We start from the raw sequence: 25,977 nt of genomic DNA on the forward strand, positions 1-25,977 counted from the left end.
CCATGCCTCATTCATTTTGATAAAGGTGAGGTACTTAACACTTTTCTGATTTAGGCGACTTCTCTTCTCTGTGACAATGCCTCCAGCTGCGCTGAAGGTCCTTTCTGACAGGACGCTTGCGGCAGGGCAGGAGAGAAGTTGGATGGCAAATTGGGACAGCTCTGGCCACAGGTCAAGCCTGCGCACCCAGTAGTTCAAGGGTTCCTCATCGCTGTTCACAGCAGTGTCTACATCCACACTTAAAGGACTTACGAGCCCAAACAGCTAAAAAAAGATAAGTACCTTATTCAGTTTTAAATGCACGGAGGACGCCGTCCGCGCCCTCCGTGCAGTTCCGCCGGGTCCCCGCAGTCTGATCGCCCCCCGTGCCGCTCCCGACCCCACGGACGGGGTCGGGCTCCCCTTCCTCTCCTAAGATGGCCGCCGGAGCCGGCCGCGGCTGCGCAGTCCGCATACGCGTTAGTGCGGCTGCGCAGCTCTAGGGCCCTCCCCCCCGATCCACGCACAGTAGCGTGGATCGAGGGGGGAGGCCCTAGAGCTGCGCAGCCGCACTAACGCGTATGCGGACTCCGCAGCCGCGGCCGGCTCCGGCGGCCATCTTAGGAGAGGAAGGGGAGCCCGACCCCGTCCGTGGGGTCGGGAGCGGCACGGGGGGCGATCAGACTGCGGGGACCCGGCGGAACTGCACGGAGGGCGCGGACGGCGTCCTCCGTGCATTTAAAACTGAATAAGGTACTTATCTTTTTTTAGCTGTTTGGGCTCGTAAGTCCTTTAAGGCCAGGTAGTCGGCTACCTGCCGTTCCAGGCGTTGGTGGAGGGTGGATCCGGAAGGGCTACGGCGAGGCGTTGGACTAAAGAACGTCCGCATGTCCGACATCACCATGAGATCGCTGGAGCGTCCTGTCTTTGACTGCGTGGACACGGGAGGAGGATTAGTGGCAGTGGTACCTTGCTGGCGTTGTGCTGTCACATCACCCTTAAAGGCATTGTGAAGCAGCTGGTTCTGCATGTGCTGCATCCTTTCCACCTTCCGGTGAGTTGGTAACAGGTCCGCCACTTTGTGCCTGTACCGAGGGTCTAGTAGTGTGGCCACCCAGTACAGCTCATTCCCCTTGAGGTTTTTTATACGGGGGTCCCTCAACAGGCAGGACAGCATAAAAGACGACATCTGCACAAAGTCGGATCCAGTACCCTCCATCTCCTCTTGCTCTTCCTCAGTGGCGTCACGTAAGTCAACCTCCTCCCCCCAGCCGCGAACAATACCACGGGAAGGTTGAGCAGCACAAGCCCCCTGCGACGCCTGCTGCGGGTGTTCTCCTGCCGCCGTCCCCTCCTCCTCCTCCTCCCCCAAAGAAACACCTTGCTCATCATCCTCTGAGTCTGACTCGTCTTCTGCACACGACTTCTCTTCTTCCTCCTCCTCCCCCCTCTGTGCTGCCGCAGGTGTTGAGGAAACAGCTGGGTCTGATGAAAATTGGTCCCATGCCTGTTCCTGCCGTAACGGTTCCTGGTCACGCTCATTCACAGCTTCATCCGCCACTCTACGCACAGCACGCTCCAAGAAGTAAGCGTAGGGAATTAAGTCGCTGATGGTGCCCTTACTGCGGCTCACCAGGTTGGTCACCTCCTCAAACGGCCGCATGAGCCTGCATGCATTTTTCATCAGTGTCCAGTTGTCGGGCCAGAACATCCCCATCTTCCCAGACTGTTTCATTCTACTGTAGTTGTAGAGGTAGTGGGTGACGGCTTTTTTTTCTGTTCTAGCAGGGGGGAGAACATGAGTAGGGTCGAATTCCAGCGAGTCGGGCTATCGCAAATGAGGCGTCTCACCGGCATGTTGTTTTTCCGCTGAATTTCTGCAAATCGTGCCATGGCTGTGTAAGACCGCCTCAAATGCCCACAGAACTTCCTGGCCTGCTTCAGGACATCCGCTAAGCCAGGGTACTTTGCCACAAATCTTTGAACAACTAGATTCATGACATGTGCCATGCAGGGTATGTGTGTCAGCTTCCCCATATGCAAAGCGGCAAGCAGATTGCTGCCGTTGTCGCACACCACGTTGCCTATCTCCAGGTGGTGCGGGGTCAGCCACTCATCCACCTGTTTCTTAAGAGCAGCCAGGAGAGCTGCTCCAGTGTGACTCTCCGCTTTGAGACAAGACATGTCTAAGATGGCGTGACAACGTCGTACCTGGCATGCAGCTAGGCCCTGCGGAGCTGGGGCTGTGTAGCTGGAGAGGAGAACTGCCACTCAGCCAAGGAGGAGGAGGACAGCGAAGAGCATGTAGCAGGAGGAGAGGAGGTGGCAGGAGGCCTGCCTGCAAGCCGTGGAGGTGTCACAATTTGGTCCGCTGCGCCCTGCTTGCCATCGTTCACCACCAGGTTCACCCAATGGGCTGTGTAGGTAATGTAGCGGCCCTGCCCGTGCTTGGCAGACCAAGCATCCGTGGTCAGGTGTACCCTTGACCCAACGCTCTTCGCAAGAGATGACACCACTTGCCTCTCAACTTCACGGTGCAGTTGGGGTATGGCCTTTCTCGAAAAATAAGTGCGGCCTGGCATCTTCCACTGCGGTGTTCCGATGGCCACAAATTTACGGAAGGCCTCAGAGTCCACCAGCTGGTATGGTAACAGCTGCCGAGCTAACAGTTCTGCCACGCCAGCTGTCAGACGCCGGGCAAGGGGGTGACTGGCTGAAATTGGCTTCTTCCGCTCAAACATTTCCTTCACGGACACCTGACTGCTGCTGTGGGCAGAGGAGCAGGAACCGCTCAAGGGCAGAGGCGGAGTGGAGGAGGGTGCCTGTGAAGGTGCAAGGGAGAAAGCGGCAGAAGCAGATGATGCACCTGAAGGAGGAAGAGGAGAAGGAGGGTGACTTTTCTTTTGTGTGCTGCTGCTGCTTTTGCTCAGGTGGCCATCCCATTGCTGTTTGTGCCTTTTCTCCAGGTGCCTTCGTAAGGCACTTGTCCCTACGTGAGTGTTGGCCTTTCCACGGCTCAATTTTTGTTGGCAGAGCGAACAGATGGCTTTGGTCCGATCTGAGGCACACACATTAAAAAATGTCCACACCACTGAGCCACCCTGGGATGTGGGCACTATAGGGACCTCAGCAGCTGATGCTGAAGGGCAAGTTGGCTGGCTGTACATAGGTGGCGATACATGGTGCCGGACTCTGCCACCAGCTGTTTCTGACGAAGAGCTGCCCCAGCTTCTTTCAGCAACTTCTCTCCTCCTACTACTCTCTGACTCCCCCTCTGAACTGTCCCCCTCTTCATCTCCTCTATTGGGAACATACAGAGGATCCCTATCATCGTCAGCATCGTAATCATCCTGCCCAGCTTCGCTTGCCTCAGAAAAATCCAAACATGCACCATCAGTAGGTCCTTCATCCTCCTTACACGTTACATCCATAGTGTTGCCGCGTAACGCAGACATATGAGCTGGTGAAAAATCATCTGGCTGTAACAACAATGGCTGTGCATCAGTGATTTCACCACTAAATAATTCTTGCGAAGTGTCAAATGCAGCGGAAGTGGTGCTAGTAGTAGCGCTGGTGGCTGAGCAAGATGAGGTGTTCTGTGTCGCTAAATACTCAACCACGTCCTGACAATCTTGGGAGGTGATGGGACGTGCCTTCTTCCGAGCACTGTACTGTGGGCCAGGTCCACACGAAATTACATTTACACGACCTCGTGCAGACCTGCCGGGTGGCCTTCCTCTGGCTCTGGCACTACCTCTTCCTCTACCTGTTTTGTCCATATCGGGTATGCACGGAGTGGTATATCACACTGCGTGCACTCACGTAGGTAGGTGGGTTCACTTAACTGCACAGGTATGCGCACTGATGCGGTGGGTTCACTGAACACAACAGGTATGCAGTGGCGGGTTCACTGAACACAACAGGTATGCAGTGGCGGGTTCACTGAACAGTACAGGTATACAGTGGCAGGTTCACTGAACAGAACAGGTATGCAGTGGCGGGTTCACTGAACACAACAGGTATGCAGTAGTGGGTTCACTGAACAGGTATGCAGTGGTGGGTTCACTGAACACAACAGGTATGCAGTGGCGGGTTCACTGAACAGTACAGGTATGCAGTGGCGGGTTCACTGAACAGTACAGGTATACAGTGGCAGGTTCACTGAACAGAACAGGTATGCAGTGGCGGGTTCACTGAACAGTACAGGTATACAGTGGCAGGTTCACCGAACAGAACAGGTATGCAGTGGCGGGTTCACTGAACACAACAGGTATGCAGTGGTGGGTTCACTGAACAGGTATGCAGTGGTGGGTTCACTGAACACAACAGGTATGCAGTGGCGGGTTCACTGAACAGTACAGGTATGCAGTGGCGGGTTCACTGAACAGTACAGGTATACAGTGGCAGGTTCACTGAACAGAACAGGTATGCAGTGGCGGGTTCACTGAACAGTACAGGTATACAGTGGCAGGTTCACTGAACACAACAGGTATGCAGTGGCGGGTTCACTGAACAGGTATGCAGTGGCGGGTTCACTGAACAGTACAGGTATACAGTGGCGGGTTCACTGAACACAACAGGTATGCAGTGGCGGGTTCACTGAACAGGTATACAGTGGCGGGTTCACTGAACAGAACAGGTATACAGTGGCGGGTTCACAGAACAGGTATGCAGTGGCAGGTTCACTGAACACAACAGGTATGCAGTGGTGGGTTCACTGAACAGGTATACAGTGGCGGGTCCACTGAACAGAACAGGTATGCAGTGGTGGGTTCACTGAACAGGTATGCAGTGGTGGGTTCACTGAACACAACAGGTATGCAGTGGCGGGTTCACTGAACAGTACAGGTATACAGTGGCAGGTTCACTGAACAGAACAGGTATGCAGTGGCGGGTTCACTGAACAGTACAGGTATACAGTGGCAGGTTCACTGAACACAACAGGTATGCAGTGGCGGGTTCACTGAACACAACAGGTATGCAGTGACGGGTTCACTGAACACAACAGGTATGCAGTGGCGGGTTCACTGAACAGGTATGCAGTGGCGGGTTCACTGAACAGTACAGGTATACAGTGGCGGGTTCACTGAACACAACAGGTATGCAGTGGCGGGTTCACTGAACAGGTATACAGTGGCGGGTTCACTGAACAGAACAGGTATACAGTGGCGGGTTCACAGAACAGGTATGCAGTGGCAGGTTCACTGAACACAACAGGTATGCAGTGGCGGGTTCACTAAACAGGTATACAGTGGCGGGTCCACTGAACAGAACAGGTATGCAGTGGCGGGTTCACTGAACACAACAGGTATGCAGTGGTGGGTTCACAGAACAGGTATGCAGTGGTGGGTTCACAGCACAGGTATGCAGTGGTGGGTTCACAGAACAGGTATGCAGTGGTGGGTTCACAGCACAGGTATGCAGTGGCAGGTTCACTGAACAGGTATGCAGTGATGGGTTCACAGCACAGGTATGCAGTGGCAGGTTCACTGAACAGGTATGCAGTGATGGGTTCACAGCACAGGTATGCAGTGGTGGGTTCACAGAACAGGTATGCAGTGGTGGGTTCACAGCACAGGTATGCAGTGGTGGGTTCACTGAACAGGTATGCAGTGGCAGGTTCACTGAACAGGTATGCAGTGATGGGTTCACAGAACAGGTATGCAGTGGCAGGTTCACTGAACAGGTATGCAGTGGTGGGTTCACAGAACAGGTATGCAGCCAGCCAGGAACAAGTTAAGCCTAACTAATCTTTCCCTGAGAGACAGTCTGCAGCAGCTCGCCCTACTCTCACTAACGCAGGCAGCACACGAGTGACCGTAATGGCCGCCGCTGCCTGCCTTATATAAAGGGGGTGGGGCTCCAGGGGCTAGTGTAGCCTAATTGGCTACACTGGGCCTGCTGACTGTGATGTAGAGGGTCAAAGTTGACCCTCAAGGTGCATTATGGGGCGAACCGAACTTCCGCAAAGGTTCGCCTGCGGGACGCGAACGCGAACCACCGAAGTTCGCGTGGAACCGTTCGCCGGCGAACCGTTCAGCCCATCTCTACTGCCCAGTACTATTGTGCAGGTGCAGAACGTGAGACGGGGGAGCGCGTGCTGCCGGACTGCGCCTGCGCCGACTGGCACAGACTTGGGAAATTACCGGAATCCATAGAGGAGGATCCAGGCAGTGGAGAAGGATGGAGCGGGACAGATCAGCCTGGAGGAAGCCCCAGATATGTATAAAACGTTTTATTTTCTCGTCTCAAGTACTCTAAGTAGCTAGGTGCCTCAAGATAAAAAATGAAGTAGTTACATGTCTCCAGATGATAGAAATAATGTGAACTGAGCACCATATTTGTAAAATATGTCCCCAAACCATCCAGATAAATAACTGTAGCCAGATGTACTCCCCAAAGTATTAGGTAGACAGATGTGCCCCCAATAGTATCAGGTAACCAAGTACTGCTCCCGGTATTTTGCAGCCAGAGGCAGAGAGGCTCTCAGCATTAGGTAGCTAGAGGCATCCCCCCACTACAGGTAGGCAGCAATGTTGCCCCAGTATAGATAGGTAGTCCCCTCAGTAGCCTCAGAAAAGTGTGTGTGTGTGTGTGTGTGTGTGTGTGTGTGTGTGTGTATGCAGTGGTTTGGGTTAGGGTTATACAGTGGCAGGTTCACTGAACACAACAGGTATGCAGTGGCGGGTTCACTGAACACAACAGGTATGCAGTGGCGGGTTCACTGAACAGGTATGCAGTGTCGGGTTCACTGAACAGTACAGGTATACAGTGGCGGGTTCACTGAACACAACAGGTATACAGTGGCGGGTTCACTGAACAGAACAGGTATACAGTGGCGGGTTCACAGAACAGGTATGCAGTGGCAGGTTCACTGAACACAACAGGTATGCAATGGTGGGTTCACTGAACAGGTATACAGTGGCGGGTCCACTGAACAGAACAGGTATGCAGTGGTGGGTTCACTGAACAGGTATGCAGTGGTGGGTTCACTGAACACAACAGGTATGCAGTGGCGGGTTCACTGAACAGTACAGGTATACAGTGGCAGGTTCACTGAACAGAACAGGTATGCAGTGGCGGGTTCACTGAACAGTACAGGTATACAGTGGCAGGTTCACTGAACACAACAGGTATGCAGTGGCGGGTTCACTGAACACAACAGGTATGCAGTGGCGGGTTCACTGAACACAACAGGTATGCAGTGGCGGGTTCACTGAACAGGTATGCAGTGGCGGGTTCACTGAACAGTACAGGTATACAGTGGCGGGTTCACTGAACACAACAGGTATGCAGTGGCGGGTTCACTGAACAGGTATACAGTGGCGGGTTCACTGAACAGAACAGGTATACAGTGGCGGGTTCACCGAACAGGTATGCAGTGGCAGGTTCACTGAACACAACAGGTATGCAGTGGCGGGTTCACTAAACAGGTATACAGTGGCGGGTCCACTGAACAGAACAGGTATGCAGTGGCGGGTTCACTGAACACAACAGGTATGCAGTGGTGGGTTCACTGAACAGGTATGCAGTGGTGGGTTCACAGAACAGGTATGCAGTGGTGGGTTCACAGAACAGGTATGCAGTGGTGGGTTCACAGAACAGGTATGCAGTGGCAGGTTCACTGAACAGGTATGCAGTGATGGGTTCACAGCACAGGTATGCAGTGGTGGGTTCACAGAACAGGTATGCAGTGGTGGGTTCACAGCACAGGTATGCAGTGGCAGGTTCACTGAACAGGTATGCAGTGATGGGTTCACAGAACAGGTATGCAGTGGCAGGTTCACTGAACAGGTATGCAGTGGTGGGTTCACAGTACAGGTATGCAGTGGTGGGTTCACAGAACAGGTATGCAGCCAGCCAGGAACAAGTTAAGCCTAACTAATCTTTCCCTGAGAGACAGTCTGCAGCAGCTCGCCCTACTCTCACTAACGCAGGCAGCACACGAGTGACCGTAATGGCCGCCGCTGCCTGCCTTATATAAGGGGGGGTGGGGCTCCAGGGGCTAGTGTAGCCTAATTGGCTACACTGGGCCTGCTGACTGTGATGTAGAGGGTCAAAGTTGACCCTCAAGGTGCATTATGGGGCGAACCGAACTTCCGCAAAGGTTCGCCATCGGGACGCGAACGTGAACCACCGAAGTTCGCGTGGAACCGTTCGCCGGCGAACCGTTCAGCCCATCTCTACTGCCCAGTACTATTGTGCAGGTGCAGAACGTGAGACGGGGGAGCGCGTGCTGCCGGACTGCGCCTGCGCCGACTGGCACAGACTTGGGAAATTACCGGAATCCATAGAGGAGGATCCAGGCAGTGGAGAAGGATGGAGCGGGACAGATCAGCCTGGAGGAAGCCCCAGATATGTATAAAACGTTTTATTTTCTCGTCTCAAGTACTCTAAGTAGCTAGGTGCCTCAAGATAAAAAATGAAGTAGTTACATGTCTCCAGATGATAGAAATAATGTGAACTGAGCACCATATTTGTAAAATATGTCCCCAAACCATCCAGATAAATAACTGTAGCCAGATGTACTCCCCAAAGTATTAGGTAGACAGATGTGCCCCCAATAGTATCAGGTAACCAAGTACTGCTCCAGGTATTTTGCAGCCAGAGGCAGAGAGGCTCTCAGCATTAGGTAGCTAGAGGCATCCCCCCACTACAGGTAGGTAGCGATGTCGCCCCAGTATAGATAGGTAGTCCCCTCAGCAGCCTCAGAAAAGTGTGTGTGTGTGTGTGTGTGTGTGTGTGTGTGTGTGTGTGTGTGTGTGTGTGTGTGTGTGTGTGTGTGTGTGTGTGTGTGTGTGTGTGTGTGTGCGCGCAGAAAAGTGTGTGTGTGTGTGTGTGTGTCCTATTGGAAGCAGAGGCAGAGCAGACCATTACTGAGAAGCACAGCTGTGGCACACACAGCATGCTGGCATCAGTAGTTCCCTGGACACTGATGCAGTTTGACAGTCATATTATGATTCGTTACAACACATTTTTTGAAGGGCGAGATCAGACCATCAGTAAAAAGCCCCCTGCAGTACACAGCATGCTGGGAACAGTAGTTTCCTGGATCCTGGCGCAGTATGGAGTCTAGGAAACTACTGCTCCCATCATGCTCTGTGTGCTTCTCAAAGTTCTCTATTATGGTTCAGTACAACACTTCAAGCTCCCTTCAAGCCTGCTTTAAATCACCAAGTGCTGTAGGAGAAATGCGGCCCAATCCACCCTCACCTCTGACCTTCCCCTCTCTATTTTTGCTTACCTGCACCAGCCAGCAGCAAATAGAAGAGCCAAAGTGTCATGGGGGCGGAAGTGAGACGGAAATAGATCAGGTCAGTCCTCAAGAGACACATGAAGATTGTATGGGGGTTGTTGAGCTGACTGCAGCTGGCCGGCACCAGGGCAACAGGGGCTCGCACCTTGGCAATGGAAGCTGTAGCCAGACGACCTTTGCTCCAACAATGTGCCTACCGGTAATAATACAGGGCCGGATTATCATGCTGGTGGGGCCCCCTTGGGCCCCAAGCAGTAGCTTGTGTTGCTCGGTTGGTAATCAGGCCCTGGCTGGGTGCGTGGAGAAATTTACTAGCAACATATTTCGTCCAGTCTCTGCCTCGGTGGCAGCAGCCAGTGATGTTCTGCAAAGGCCTAAAGCAGCATGAACCTGTGTTGATGAAGGTTGGATAGCTGATTTTGTTCTCATGTTCTGTAAGCTATAAGCCAGCAGTCATGTGATGCAGAGGATCTCTTGGAAAAGCACAGTCATCTCCTGAACCTCTGAAGCACCTCCTGTAGCTGTCTGTAGTTGTCTTCCATTGGGTATTCAGGACTCTGTATTCTCGCTACCTCAGACTTATGGCAGCTGCTGTGGTCTCATTCCAGCTCAATGTCCACGCCGTGTCTGAAAAAGGCGAACCTGTGGAGAATCCTATTGAAATTTATGTTAAAGTGACCGATCAGAATGACAATTATCCAAAATTCACAAAGGTCAACTTTGAAGGCACCGTGCCAGAGAACTCCAAACCAGGTAACTTGACTTAACTATCATTCAGAAGTCTTGCCTTACTCAGCTATAATATATTTTAGCACATGTTACAGGGGTGATGTTAAGGTGTAAGTCTGGCAAAAATAGTTCTTTTATTGTTAATTGTGGAAGAGTCCCTTCCATAGCAACACTTTGCTTGGCTGTGGCCTAGCGACAGGCCTGTACAGCAGTCAGTCAATTGTTGCACTAGGGATCAGGTTTAGATCCCTGTGGGCGACAGCCGTTGTGAATGCCAAGGGGTGTTTCTTCCATTGGGCGCCAGGGGGCGTAGCGCACCGGGTGACTGAGATGGAGGGGGGTGTCACAAAAGCCACAGAGGCCATGAGCAGGAGGGGAAGCAGTGCAAAATGGAGGGGCAGTGGGGACAGCGGCGGGCAGTGGGGACAGCGACGGGCAGGGGAGCCAGAACCCCCCTCCCTCACCTGGGTCCCCTCCTTCTGCACTTCCCCCTCCAGATATGCGGGCGGCAAGCAGGTGCAGTAGGCAGGTGAAGAATAACTCACCTGACTTCTGCGTTCCAATCGCTGGAGCGCAGCATCACTGTCGCCACAGGTCTCCGCCTTCAATGCCGCCTACTGTGCTTCCTGATTAGCGGAAGAACATTGAGCGGCATTGAAGGCGGAGACCTGTGGCACGTGACGGTGACGCACCTGGAAAACAGGAGTTGGGTGAGCTATTACCCGCCTGCCCGTCACGCCTGCCTGCCGCCCGCATATCTGGAGAGGAGGAAGTGCAGAAGGAGGGGACCCAGATGAGGGAGGGGGCGTTCCGGCCCCCCTCCCCGCCGCTGTCTACGCTGTCTTTCCTTCTTGCGCTGCAACTATACTAGCTACACTAGGGGGACTATACTAGCTACACTGGGGGCAGCTATACTAGCTACACTAGGGGGACTATACTAGCTACACTGGGGGCAGCTATACTAGCTACACTAGGGGGACTATACTAGCTACACCGGGGGCAGCTATATTAGCTACACTAGGGGGACTATACTAGCTACACTGGGGGGACTATACTAGCTACACTGGAGGCAGCTATACTAGCTACACTTGGGGGACTATACTAGCTACACTGGGGGGACTGTACTAGCTACACTGGGGGCAGCTATACTAGCCACACTAGGGGGACTATACTAGCTACACTGGGGGCAGCTATACTAGCTACACTGGGGGCAGCTATACTAGCTACACTTGGGGGACTATACTAGCTACACTGGGGGGACTATACTAGCTACACTGGGGGCAGCTATACTAGCCACACTAGGGGGACTATACTAGCTACACTGGGGGCAGCTATACTAGCTACACTGGGGGCAGCTATACTAGCTACACTGAGGGCAACTATACTAGCTACACTGGGGGCAGCTATACTAGCTACACTAGGGGGACTATACTAGCTACACTGGGGGGACTATACTAGCTACACTGGGGGCAACTATACTAGCTACACTGGGGGGACTATACTAGCTACACTGGAGGCAGCTATACTAGCTACACTAGGGGGACTATACTAGCTACACTGGGGGCAGCTATACTAGCTACACTGAGGGCAACTATACTAGCTACACTGGGGGCAACTATACTAGCTACACTGGGGGCAACTATACTAGCTACACTGGGGGCAGCTATACTAGCTACACTGGGGGCAGCTATACTAGCTACACTAGGGGGACTATACTAGCTACACTGGAGGCAACTATACTAGCTACACTGCGGGCAACTATACTAGCTACACTGAGGGCAACTATACTAGCTACACTAGGGGACAACTATACTAGCTACACTGGGGGCAACTATACTAGCTACACTGGGGGCAGCTATACTAGCTACACTGGGGGCAGCTATACTAGCTACACTGTGGGCAGCTATACTAGCTACACTAGGGGGCAACTATACTAGCTACACTGAGGGCAACTATACTAGCTACACTGGGGCAACTATACTACCTACACTGGGGGCAACTACATTAGCTATACTGGGGGCAACTATACTACCTTTACTGGGGGCAACTATACTAGCTATACTGGGGCAACTATACTACGTCAACTATACTACCTATTCTCTGGGTAACTATACTAGCTATACTGGGGCAACTATACTACGGGCAACTATACTACCTATACTGGGGCCAACTTTAATAGCTACCTATACAGGGACAACTATACTACCTATACAGGGCAGCAACTATACTACCTATACAGGAAAGATGAACTCCGCACACCCGCAGGTAAAGTCCAAGGGTTTTTATTGATTCCAACTCACAAAAGCAGTAAAAAGCCATTTTACTGCTTTTGTGAGTTGGAATCAATAAAAACCCTTGGACTTTACCTGCGGGTGTGCGGAGTTCATCTTTCCTGTATCCTGATTTGCCGCATTGGCTTCCAGCACCTTGCCTTAGGTAATAGAGGTTGAGCGGTCTTATCTACTGCAACTATACTACCTATACTGGGGGGACTATGCTAACTATTTATACTGGGGGCAACTTTATTACATATACTGGGGCAACTATGCCACCTATACTTAGGCAAGTATATTACCTACAGTGCTGTCCATAATTATTCATACCCCTGTCAAATTTTGACCCTTTACTTGCATTCAAATAGTAAGTAATTTTTTTTTTTTTTTTTTTTTTACGAGAATCGACATAGGGGTCTCCCAAAAGATAATAAGACAATGAACAAAAGGCATTATTGTGGGAAAAAATTCTGATCTTTTATTTACCGTATTTTTCGGAATATAAGACGCACTTTTTCTTCCCCAAAACTGGGGGGAAAAATTGGGTGCGTCTTATATTCCAAAGGTACGGTATTTTCGCCCCATAACATACTTACCGGATCCTGCCGCCGCGATCCTAGCCTCCTTCGTCTGTCCGCCGTCATCCAATGTCGCAGCAGCCGTCATCAGAGGGTCCAGCAATCCCATCCAGTATCCCCGACTGATCCCCGCTCTTTAAGTGTCCAAGTCGCCGGCTCCTCTTCACTGCAGTCATGCTTGTATGCAGGCTCGCGGTGATTACGCGCTGCCGGGGCCGCCTTCCTCCATAGTTACGGCGTCCTCTTCTTAGATACAGTGCCCCCTTCTGTGTGACGAGCGGCGCATGTGCGCCGGGGTCACGCATGACGTCAGGCGCACGTGCGCCGCTCGTCACGCAGAACGGGGCACTGTATCTAAGAAGAGGACGCTGTAACTATGGAGGAAGGCGGCCCCGGCAGCGCGTAATCACCGCGTGATCACCCCGGGGCTGCATACAAGCATGACTGCAGCGAAGAGGATCCGGCAACCTGGACACTTAAAGAGCGGGGATACTGGATGGGATTGCTGGACCCTCTGATGACACCTAATGGGACCCTCAGATGATGGCGGCTGCGACTCTCGGGTGATGACAGGCAGATGGAGGAGGGGAGGATCGCGGCGACAGGATCAGGTGAGATGCAGCAGGGGTGTAGTGTAGTGTTGTTTGGGTTGGCTGAAGGGGTTACTTAGTGAAGTGTAGTGTAGTTTGGGTTGGCTGCAGATGTTAGTGAGGGAAGTGTAGTATACTGTAGTGTAGTGTAGTGTAGTGTAGTTGTAGTAGGGGTTAGTGAAGTAATGTGTAGTTGATGGGGGCAGCAGGGGTGAAGTGAAGTGTAGTGTAGCAGGTGTTAGTATAGATGGGCAGTGTAGCTTAGATAAAGACAGTTTTGGGGGAGTTAGAGGTCCATAAGAAGCCCCTGCACCATAGACGCACCTAGGTTTAGTTTATTTTTTTTTTCCTGATTTTTGCCCTCTAAATCTAGGTGCGTCTTATATGCCGGAGCGTCTTATATTCCGAAAAATACGGTACATTTGAGCAAAAAGTGTCCTGTCCAAAATTATTCATACCCTTCTCAATAATCAATATAAAAGCCTATAACAGCAATTAAATGCTTCCTATAATTGTAGACCAGCATTTTGCATGTCTCCACAGGTATATTTGCCCATTCATCTTTAGCAATGAGCTGCAAATCTTTCAGGTTGGAGGGTCTTCTTGCCATCACCCTGATCTTTAGCTCCCTCCACAGATTCTCAGTTGGATTCAAGTCAGGACTCTGGCTGGACCACTCCAAAACGTTAATGTTGTTGTCTACTAACCATTTCTTCACCACTTTTGCTGTGTGTTTTGGGTCATTGTCTTTCTGAAGTGTCCTCTGGTGCCCAAGTCCAAGTTTCTCTGCAGACTGCCTGATGTTGTCGTTGAGAATCCTCATGTATTGCCCTTTTTTCATGGTGCCGTTTACTGTGATTAGGTTCCCTGGTCCATTGGCTGAAAAACACTCCCAAAGCATTAACTACTTCCCGACCGCCGTATAGACAAATGGCGGCCGGGAAGCAGACGCCGCAAGGACCGCCGTATTGACAAAATGCGGCGGTCCTTGTTTGGGCATGAGCGGAGCGATCGCGTCATCCGTGACGCGATCCTCCGCCTCCGCCTGTCGCCGCTCACTCGCCGCAACATCCCGCCGGCCATACGGAAGCGCCGGCGGGATGTTAACCCGACGATCGCCGCATACAAAGTGTATAATACACTTTGTAATGTTTACAAAGTGTATTATACAGGCTGCCTCCTGCCCTGGTGGTCCCAGTGTCCGAGGGACCACCAGGGCAGGCTGCAGCCACCCTAGTCTGCACCAAGCACACTGATTTTCCCCCCCCCCCGCCCCAGATCGCCCACAGCACCCATCAGACCCCCCTCTGCCCACCCCCCAGACCCCTGTTTGCACCCAATCACCCCCCTAATCACCCATCAATCACTCCCTGTCACTATCTGTCAATGCTATTTTTTTTTAATACCCCCCCCTGCCCCCTGCTCCCTCCTGATCACCCCCCAACCCCCCAGATTCTCCCCAGACCCCCCCCAGACCACCCCCCCCAATGTACTGTATGCATCTATCCCCCCTGATCACCTGTCAATCACCTGTCAATCACCCGTCAATCACCCATCAATCACCCCCTGTCACTGCCACCCATCAATCAGCCCCTAACCTGCCCCTTGCGGGCAATCTGATCACCCCCCCACACCAATAGATCGCCCGCAGATCCGACATCAGATCACCTCCCAAATCCATTGTTTACATCTATTCTCTCCTCTAAACACACACTAATTACCCATCAATCACCCATCAATCACCCCCTATCACCACCTGTCACTTTTACCTATCAGATCAGACCCTAATCTGCCCCTTGCGGGCACCCAATCACCCGCCCACACGCTCAGATTGCCCTCAGACCCCCCCTTATCAATTCACCAGTGCATTCATTACATCTGTTCTTCCCTGTAATAACCCACTGATCACCTGTCAATCACCTGCCAATCACCTATCACCCATCAATCACCCCCTGTCACCCCCTGTCACTGCCACCCATCAATCAGCCCCTAACCTGCCCCTTGCGGGCAATCTGATCACCCACCCACACCATTAGATCGCCCGCAAACCCGCCGTCAGATTACCTCCCAAATGTATTGTTTACATCTGTTATCTTCTCTAAACACCCACTAATTACCCATCAATCACCCCCTATCACTGTTACCTATCAGATCAGACCCTAATCTGCCCCTTGCGGGCACCCAATCACCCGCCTACACGCTCAGATTACCCTCAGACCCCCCCTTATCAATTCGCCAGGGCATTATTTACATCTATCCTTCCCTGTAATAACCCACTGATCACCTGTCAATCACCTGCCAATCACCTATCACCCATCAATCACCCCCTGTCACCCCCTGTCACTGCCACCCAACAATCAGCCCCTAACCTGCCCCTTGCGGGCAATCTGATTACCCACCCACACCAATAGATCGCCCGCAGATGCGACATCAGATCACCACCCAAGCGCAGCGTTTACTCTCCTCTAAACACCCACTAATTACCCATCAATCACCCATAAATCACCCCCTATCACCACCTGTCACTGTTACCCATCAGATCAGACCCTAATCTGCCCCTTGCAGGCACCCAATCACCCGCCTACTCGCTCAGATTACCCTCAGACCCCCCCTTATCAATTCGCCAGTGCAATATTTACATCTGTTCTCCCCTGTAATAACCCACTGATTACCTGTCAATCACCTATCAATCACCCATCAATCACCCCCTGTCACTGCCACCCATCAATCACCCCCTGTCACTGCCACCCATCAATCACCCGCTGTCACTGCCACCCATCAATCAGCCCCTAACCTGCCCCTTGCGGGCAATCTGATCACCCACCCACACCAATAGATCGCTCGCAGATCCGACGTCCGATCACCTCCCAAGTGCAGTGTTTACATCTGTTCTCTACCCTAAACACCCACTAATTACCCATCAATCACCCCCTGTCACTGCTACCTATCAGATTAGACCCCTATCTGCCCCTAGGGCACTCAATCACCCGCCCACACCCTCAGAATGCCCTCAGACCCCAGCCCTGATCACCTCGCCAGTGCATTGCTTGCATCTATTCCCCCCTCTAATCACACCTTGAGACACCCATCAATCACCTCCTGTCACCCCCTAGCACACCTACCCATCAGATCAGGCCCTAATTTGCCCCGTGTGGGCTCCTGATCACTCGGCCAAACCCTCAGATCCCCCTCAGACCCCCTTCCGATCACCTCCCCAGTGCATTGATTGCATCTATTTTCCCCTCTAACCACCCCCTGAGACACCCATCAATCACCTCCTGTCACCCCCCTAGCACTCCTATCCATCAGATCAGGCCCAATACAACCTGTCATCTAAAAGGCCACCCTGCTTATGACCGGTTCCACAAAATTCGCCCCCTCATAGACCACCTGTCATCAAAATTTGCAGATGCTTATACCCCTGAAAGTCATTTTGAGACATTTGGTTTCCAGACTACTCACGGTTTTGGGCCCGTAAAATGCCAGGGCGGTATAGGAACCCCACAAGTGACCCCATTTTAGAAAAAAAGACACCCCAAGGTATTCTGTTAGGTGTATGACGAGTTCATAGAAGATTTTATTTTTTGTCAAAAGTTAGCGGAAATTGATTTTTATTGGTTTTTTTCCACAAAGTGTCACTTTCTGCTAACTTTTGACAAAAAATAAAATCTTCTATGAACTCACCATACTCCTAACAGAATACCTTGGGGTGTCTTCTTTCTAAAATGGGGTCACTTGTGGGGTTCCTATACTGCCCTGGCATTTTAGGGGCCCTAAACCGCGAGGAGTAGTCTAGAAAACAAATGCCTCAAAATGACCTGTGAATAGGACGTTGGGCCCCTTAGCGCACCTAGGCTGCAAAAAAGTGTCACACATGTGGTACCGCCGTACTCAGGAAAAGTAGTATAATGTGTTTTGGGGTGTATTTTTACACATACCCATGCTGGGTGGGAGAAATTTCTATGTAAATGGACAATTGTGTGTAAAAAAATCAAACAATTGTCATTTACAGAGATATTTCTCCCACTTAGCATGGGTATGTGTAAAAATACACCCCAAAACGCATTAAACTACTTCTCCTGAGTACGGCGGTACCACATGTGTGGCACTTTTTTACACCCTAAGTACGCTAAGGGGCCCAAAGTCCAATGAGTACCTTTAGGATTTCACAGGTCATTTTGCGACATTTGGTTTCAAGACTACTCCTCACGGTTTAGGGCCCCTAAAATGCCAGGGCAGTATAGGAACCCCACAAATGACCCCATTCTAGAAAGAAGACACCCCAAGGTATTCCGTACGGAGTATGGTGAGTTCATAGAAGATTTTATTTGTTGTCACAAGTTAGCGGAAAAAGACACTTTGTGAAAAAAAACTATTAAAATCAATTTCCGCTAACTTGTGACAAAAAAATAAAAACTTCTATGAACTCACCATACTCCTAACGGAATACCTTGGGGTGTCTTCTTTCTAAAATGGGGTCATTAGTGGGGTTCCTATACTGCCCTGGCATTTTAGGGGCCCTAAACCGCGAGGAGTAGTCTTGAAACAAAAATGACCTGTGAAATCCTAAAGGTACTCATTGGACTTTGGGCCCCTTAGTGCAGTTAGGGTGCAAAAAAGTGCCACACATGTGGTATCGCCGTACTCGGGAGAAGTAGTATAATGTGTTTTGGGGTGTATTTTTACACATACCCATGCTGGGTGGGAGAAATACCTCTGTAAATGACAATCTTTTGATTTTTTTACACACAATTGTCCATTTACAGAGGTATTTTTCCCACCCAGCATGGGTATGTGTAAAAATACACCCCAAAACACATTGTACTACTTCTCCCGAGTATGGCGATACCACATGTGTGGCACTTTTTTGCACCCTAACTGCGCTAAAGGGCCCAAAGTCCAATGAGTACCTTTAGGATTTTACAGGTCATTTTGAGAAATTTCGTTTCAAGACTACTCCTCACGGTTTAGGGCCCCTAAAATGCCAGGGCAGTATAGGAACCCCACAAATGACCCCATTTTAGAAAGAAGACACCCCAAGGTATTCCGTTAGTAGTATGGCGAGTTCATAGAAGATTTTATTTTTTGTCACAAGTTAGCGGAAATTGATTTTAATTGTGTTTTTTCACAAAGTGTCATTTTCCGCTAACTTTTGACAAAAAATAAAATCTTCTATGAACTCACCATACTCCTAACGGAATACCTTGGGGTGTCTTCTTTCTAAAATAGGGTCATTTGTGGGGTTCCTATACTGCCCTGGCATTTTAGGGGCCCTAAACCGTGAGGAGTAGTCTTGAAACGAAATTTCTCAAAATGACCTGTGAAATCCTAAAGGTCTTCATTGGACTTTGGACCCTTTAGCGCAGTTAGGGTGCAAAAAAGTGCCACACATGTGGTATCGCCGTACTCAGGAGAAGTAGTATAATGTGTTTTGTGGTGTATTTTTACACATACCCATGCTGAGTGGGAGAAAGATCTCTGTAAATGGACAATTGTGTGTAAAAAAATTTAACAAATTGTCATTTACAGAGATATTTCTCCCACCCAGCATGGGTATGTGTAAAAATACACCCCAAAACACATTATACTACTTCTCCTGAGTACGGCAATACCACATGTGTGGCACTTTTTTGCAGCCTAACTGCGCTAAGGGGTCCAAAGTCCAATGAGCACCTTTAGGCTTTACAGGGGTGCTTACAATTTAGCACCCCCCAAAATGTCAGGACAGTAAACACACCCCACAAATGACCCATTTTGGAAAGTAGACCCTTCAAGGTATTCAGAGAGGGGCATGGTGAGTCCGTGGCAGATTTCATTTTTTTTTGTCGCAAGTTAGAAGAAATGGAAACTTTTTTTTTTTTTTTTTTTCTCACAAAGTGTCATTTTCCGCTTACTTGTGACAAAAAATAATATCTTCTATGAACTCACTATGCCTCTCAGTGAATACTTTGGGATGTCTTCTTTCCAAAATGGGGTCATTTGGGGGGTATTTATACTATCCTGGAATTCTAGCCCCTCATGAAACATGACAGGGGGTCAGAAAAGTCAGAGATGCTTGAAAATGGGAAAATTCACTTTTTGCACCATAGTTTGTAAACGCTATAACTTTTACCCAAACCAATAAATATACACTGAATGGGTTTTTTTTTTATCAAAAACATGTTTGTCCACATTTTTCGCGCTGCATGTATACAGAAATTTTACTTTATTTGAAAAATGTCAGCACAGAAAGTTAAAAAAATCATTTTTTTGCCAAAATTCATGTCTTTTTTGATGAATATAATAAAAAGTAAAAATCGCTGGAGCAATCAAATAGCATCAAAAGAAAGCTTTATTAGTGACAAGAAAAGGAGCCAAAATTCATTTACGTGGTAGGTTGTATGAGCGAGCAATAAACCGTGAAAGCTGCAGTGGTCTGAATGGAAAAAAAGTGGCCGGTCCTTAAGGGGTAGAAAGCCCTAGGTCCTCAAGTGGTTAAGTTCCCACCACCATGTTTGACAGTGGGGATGATGTTCTTTGGGTTGAAGGCTTCTCCTTTTTTACGCCAAATGAAGGAAACATCATTGTGACCAAACAATCCAATTTTAGTATCATCTGACCATAACACAGAAGACCAGAAGTCTTCTTCTTTGTCCAGATGAGTATTTGCAAAAAGCCAAGCAAGATTTTGTGTGCCTTATCTGGAGAAAAGGCACACATGTGACGTCTGACGTCACATGACTTCAGTCCCCATCCTCTGCATACCGGAAGATATGCGAAGCTGTGAAGACAGGCTGGGGCGCTCGATGGAACGAGGCTTGATATGTATCTAGCAAGGCAATGGCTGCATCGGGGGCATTAGGGGGGGAATCGGGGGGTGGGGGGCACTATGCCTTACAAAACTAATTCTGCAGATAGTGTACAGGAGGCCCCTGCACCTAGCTAACTTATACAGTGGGGCTCCTGTAGCTAGGGAAACCCCCTGAGCGGTATGCCCGACATTGTGTCGTGTATACCGCTTTCACAAAAATTCCTTGTCCGACACAGTGTTGGGCATACCCCTCAGGAGGCTAATAGAAGCACTAATAGGAGAGTATGTGTTGGGTACCACAGATATATCCTACAGGGTGTTCTGGATATTGACATTTAGCTTACCTCACAACATTTTGAGATTAAAAATAGGGGCACTTAAAGACATGCCCCTGCCACGCCCCTAACCACTCCCCTGACACACCCCTAGTCACACACACCATAAAAGTTTCATAAGAAAAATATGTTGTTTTATGCAAACCACCCTGGTCCTCTCTATCCTTGTTCATTTTTCTTCATATTAACATTTAAAAATAAGAAATTTTCTTATTAATTTAAATCTTCGTAATTGTATCAATTTAATTGATGGGAATAAAGTTTAGAGTCAGTTAAACTCATTTTCCAGTAGAAAACTACATATATTTACATAGATCTGTACATCCTTCCTGAAAGAGGGACAAATGAGGAGGAAAGAGGGGCAGGGATCCCAAAGAGAGACTGTCCCTCCAAAAGAGGGACAGTTGGGAGCCATAGCCTTTAGCAAAGATACATACACCTCGAACACAATAGACATCAACCAGGCATTTGCTGTTTACTTTAAAGTGACAGAAAGGCAGAAAACAAAAATGAGTTACTCACCTGGGGCTTCTACCAGCCCCCTGCAGCCATCCTGTGCCCTCGCAGTCTCGATCTGATCCTCCTGTCACCCGCCGCCAGCTACTGTAGTTTTCGGCGACAGGCCCAACAGGCCTGGCTACGCATCTGCTTCTACACATTCCTGTCCGCAATAGCACCCTCTATCCTGCTATTTCGGATAGGAACGCGAAGAAGCAGATTCGTAGCCAGGCCTGTCGGGCTTGTCGGCGAAAACAAAGTAGCTGGCAGCGGGGGACAGGAGGATCTGTGAGAGACTGCGAGGGCACAGGATGGCTGCAGGGGGCCCGGCTGGTAGATGTTCCAGGAGAGTAAAACTCATTTTTTTTTCTGCCTTACGTATCCCTTTAGGCTGGTTTCACAGTGGGACGTTACAGGCGCACGTTAGAGCAGCCTGTAACACAGCCCAACTCACAGCAATGAAAAATCAATGGGCTGTTCACAGTGCCCACGTTGCGTTACTTAGTAACGCTGCGCCACCAGACAACGTACTACATGCAGTACTTTCTAAGCGGCAGAGCCGCGTTAGACTGCTTGCACATGCTCAGTAACGTTGGGGAGGAGCGGAGAGCGGCCAGGCACATGGCTAATTAATATTCACTGCACGTTGTGACGTGCAGTGTTTACTTCCTGGAGCGGCCGCTCTGTGCGGCGATTGGCCGGCGGGACCACGTGATGCCGCATGCGCACAAGAGTACGCATCACAGCATCACGGACGCCAGAGTGAGCTGCACAACGCGGCTCACTCTGACGTCCAAAGCAGGGAGCACCAGGCGACCATAACGTCCCCTAAAACGCAACGTCCTGGTGTGAAACCAGCCTAAAGATAAAATAGCTTTATTCTGCCGACTCTTCACACAGCACGATGCAAGCATGGAGTAAATGCAAGCATGGCGTGAAGCGGTCATCAGGCAGGCTGCGGCTCCCACGCTGCCTCACAGCCTTACCGAGGTATTTGGGTCGGTCATTCTTATTTACTCCATGCTTGCGTCATGTGATATGATGGTAGAAAAAAAGCTATTTTGCACTTTTAAAAGAAACAAAAAGAGGGACACTGAGAGCCCAATATAGTGTAGTATGTACTGGTAAATGAAGGTGTGTGGAAAGAGTATGTGCAGTATACTCACAAGTCAGGGTTACCGCATAGGCAACCACTGTATAGGCAGGTGGGGAGATTAGACCTGTCCTCACTCAGGATTAGGAAGTCACTGTCTGTAGATCAAGGAAAAAAGGGGTAACACCCCTCCAGCAAGGGTGGATATGTATGACGTAGCATGGATACAGAGGCGCCAGGAGGATAAAAAGATCTAAAACCTCTAAAAGTGTGGAGGTAGCGGTGGACTTACCTCCTCCGGGCAGACACAAGAAAATGCCAATCAATTTTCAACAAATGCCAGACCTGTAGTACCATTGTACCAGACCTGTTTTGTATATGCTCCATCTTATTGCCTGAGGAAGCGGGTCACTCCCGCGAAATGCGTTGTATTGTACTGAAGTATGTAAATGAATTGTTTTGCTGAAAATTGATCGCCATTTTCCTGTGTCTGCGCGGAGGAGGTAAGTCCTCCTCTACCTCCTCACTTTTAAACATTTCAGATATTTTTATCCTTCTGGCGCCTCTGTATCCATACTACCTCTGCCTCTAATACAGTTAGCCATGGACCCTGAACAAGCATGCAGCATATCAGGTGTTTCTGACATTATTATCAGATCTGACAAGATTAGCTGCATGCTTGTTTCTGGTGTGATTCAGGCACTACTGCAGCCAAATAGATCAGCAGGACTACCAGGCAACTAGTATTGTTTAAAAAGGAAATAAATATGGTAGCCTCCAAATACTTCTCTCTTCAGGTTCCATTTAAAAGGGAATATATACTGTAATGTCAGCCTCCATATCCCCCTCACTTCAGTTGTCTTTTCAAGGAGTTCAAATCCTAAACCAAGAAACAAACCTCACGTAATGTTGTTCCTTCTATTTTCCATTTGCAACTTGATCCTCTTTTCTTACTTCCATTACCTAACCGCCTATTGCTACCATGGTAACACGCAAACATAATGGGAGTGGAGGTTAAGACTCAAAGATGTGTAACCCTTGATGCATTCTTGACACAGTTGTCCTTCTTATTCCTAACTGAAGTTCACGAGGAACTTCATAGACAGGAAGCTGTCACTGAACTCTTTGCTCAGTGTGGCTCGCTGTAACGTTCTCCTCTTCCTGTCAGGCACGCCAGTGATGACCGTCTCCGCCACAGATTTGGATGATGCTGAGGAGACCAATAACGGGATTGTCTGTTATTTCATCGAGAAGCAGGAGCCCAACATTCCAAATGACAAGATGTTCACTATCAACTCTCCAACTGGCCTGATCAGTGTCCTCTCCTCTGGACTGGACCGTGAGGTTTGTGATTGGCTGATGTCTTTGTTTCTTTTAGTGATGAAGGTGTCAAGGTTCCCCCAGTAGGGTACACATGTAAGGTGCCAATATATCACTTGATGGACCCTCTGATTCTATCATTTTATCAAATCAGGAGAGCATCGGCGCCCCAACGTGGACGCCCAATTGTTCTTTCAACGATTTCCGGCTGAAATCAGTCAACTGGATTAATAGGTAATAGGGAATGGTGGAACAATCTCGGTCACAAGGGCTCGATCGGGTGTTGGGCAGTAATGATTACGCAACTACCAACGGACCCGTGGCAAGTGTACCTACCTTCGTGCCTATTCTCAGTGTTAAAGAGAAACCGTAACCAAGAATTGAACTTCATCCCAATCAGTAGCTGATACCCCCTTTCCCATGATAAATCTTTTTATTTTATCAAACGGATCATCAGGGGGCTCTGTATGGCTGATATTGTGGTGAAACCCCTCCCACAGTGTGATGTCAGTGCCTCAATGTGATGTTGCATTGTGGAAACAACAGCTGCCAAAAAAGCAGCAGAATCTCCTTCCAGTGACATCACCTGCCAGAAGTAAAAATGTCACCATGTGATAAATGTCAGAATATAAATCAGGAAGAGGAAAGATTTTACAGTGGGCAAAGACTGACTAAATCATTTGTACATAATTATTGTAAAAATTAAGCGCTTTTTATTACATTATTTTCACTGGAGTTCCTCTTTAAAGTCTCATCTCTCCGCAGGCTCCACTCCTGGCCTTCTCCGGTGCCACCACATGCGCCTCTTCCACGTGACAATGGCACATGTTGTAACGTCACTGCATGCGCTGAATCAAGTGGTACAGGTGCTGGCAGTGGCACCAAACACCGCAGGAGGCCAGGAGTTGAGAGGCTATTATTGGGGAGGGAAGGCACACTCATATACCTGGGGGGGGGGGGGGGGGGGGGGGTTTACTGGCATGATCGAAGAAGAAATAAGGGGCGTAAGAGCCCTTTCCTAAAAAAAACTGTGCGGCCATAGGGGCCTATAATGAGAGCCATCATTTGGGCGCACGGCGGCACTTCAGGACGCAGAAATCTACCACCTTTGCCGTAAATCACAGCTTTTAGAATGGCTGCCATATAAGGCAAAGAAGGTCAATTTCAGCGCCCAGAGGCTCCCAATTAGCGGCAAAAGGGTGAAATTTCAGTGTCCAATACAAATGTGGGGGAAATTGCGGCATTGCATAGCGGGCGCTGTCCCCGGCGCGAGTCTCCGGGTCCTTGCAGTCTTTCACTTCTTTTTCCTCCTCCATTCTCCTTTTCACTTCGTGTCCCATCCTGTGACAAGCGTAAGTTAAACAGTAGAGGGCACTCTACTGTTTGAACTTCAGCTTCTCACAGGATGGGACAGGAAGTGAATAGAAGACGGAGAAGATGCCGGAAGAAGTGAGAGACTGCGGGGACCCGGGGACTTGCCCCGGCGGACAGGTGATATTACTGCTGCATCGGTCGTCGCCGAATCGAACGCCCCTAACGATGCTCCCGACCTGCCGGTGATCGAGTAAAATTTTACGCCTGGACAGATCGACTCAATCAATCAATTTCGGATAGAAATGGTTGGATCGGTCAACATCTGCGTTAACGATTTCACAGCAGATTCCATCACAGTGATCGAATCTGCTGTATATCGGCAGGAAATCAACGTAGTGTCTGGGTACCTTTGTATTGAAGAAACTCAGAAAAGTCTAATACTTTCAGTCAGGCAAGACTTGTCTGCTAAACTCTCATTGAGCTATAAGGAGCAGTTAAAATAGAAAAATGAGAAGCAGAGCCTACATATGAAATGGGCAAGTAGTGCGGCTCCCATGCATAGATATAATTGGTAGAGATGTCGCGAACCTTCGCAGAAGGTTCGGTTCGCGGAAAAGTTCGCGAACCGCAATAGACTTCAATGGGGATGCGAACTTTGAAAAATAGAAAAAAATTATGCTGGCCACAAAAGTGATGGAAAAGATGTTTCAAGGGGTCTAACACCTGGAGGGGGGCATGGCGGAGTGGGATACACGCCCAAAGTCCCGGGGAAAAATCTGGATTTGACGCAAAGCAGCGTTTTAAAGGCAGAAATCACATTGAATGCTAAATTGCAGGCCTAAAGTGCTTTAAAACATCTTGCATGTGTATATATCAATCAGGGAGTGTAATTAGAGTTCTGCTTCACACTGACACACCAAACTCACTGTGTAACGCACCGCAAACAGCTGTAGTGACGGCCGTGCTGGACTGGTGCGCACCGTGGCGAGAGTGTAGGCCGTGGCGGTTTTCAACCCATATGGTCGCCGGGCTGTGGTAGCTCAATGATAGAACAACAGTGACTGTCCAGCTGATCAAATTTGGTCTGACCACAATGAAGCAACGACCTTATTATCTTCTTGTATGTAGGTAAGCATAGGTAGGTGTTTCAGTATAGGTAGGTAGGCATAGGTAGGTGCCTCAGTAGTTAGCTAGGCATAGGTAGGAGACCCAGTATAGGTAG

The 25,977-nt window shown here is 49.6% G+C and overlaps 1 protein-coding gene across 5 annotated transcripts in view; it reads left to right on the forward strand.

The window, feature by feature from the left end:
• LOC137538376 (cadherin-1-like) overlaps window positions 1-25,977 on the forward strand; it is a 178,711-nt gene that overhangs the window by 37,934 nt on the left and 114,800 nt on the right. For all 5 annotated transcript variants that reach the window (XM_068260502.1, XM_068260501.1, XM_068260503.1 and 2 more), the window contains 2 exons: window positions 9,844-9,988; window positions 23,290-23,465. In XM_068260502.1, the coding sequence (XP_068116603.1) occupies window positions 9,844-9,988; window positions 23,290-23,465 (321 nt within the window). The remainder of the gene's footprint in view (window positions 1-9,843; window positions 9,989-23,289; window positions 23,466-25,977) is intronic.

Source organism: Hyperolius riggenbachi, chromosome 11, assembly GCF_040937935.1.
Source record: "Hyperolius riggenbachi isolate aHypRig1 chromosome 11, aHypRig1.pri, whole genome shotgun sequence".
Classification (NCBI taxonomy): Eukaryota; Metazoa; Chordata; class Amphibia; order Anura; family Hyperoliidae; genus Hyperolius; species Hyperolius riggenbachi.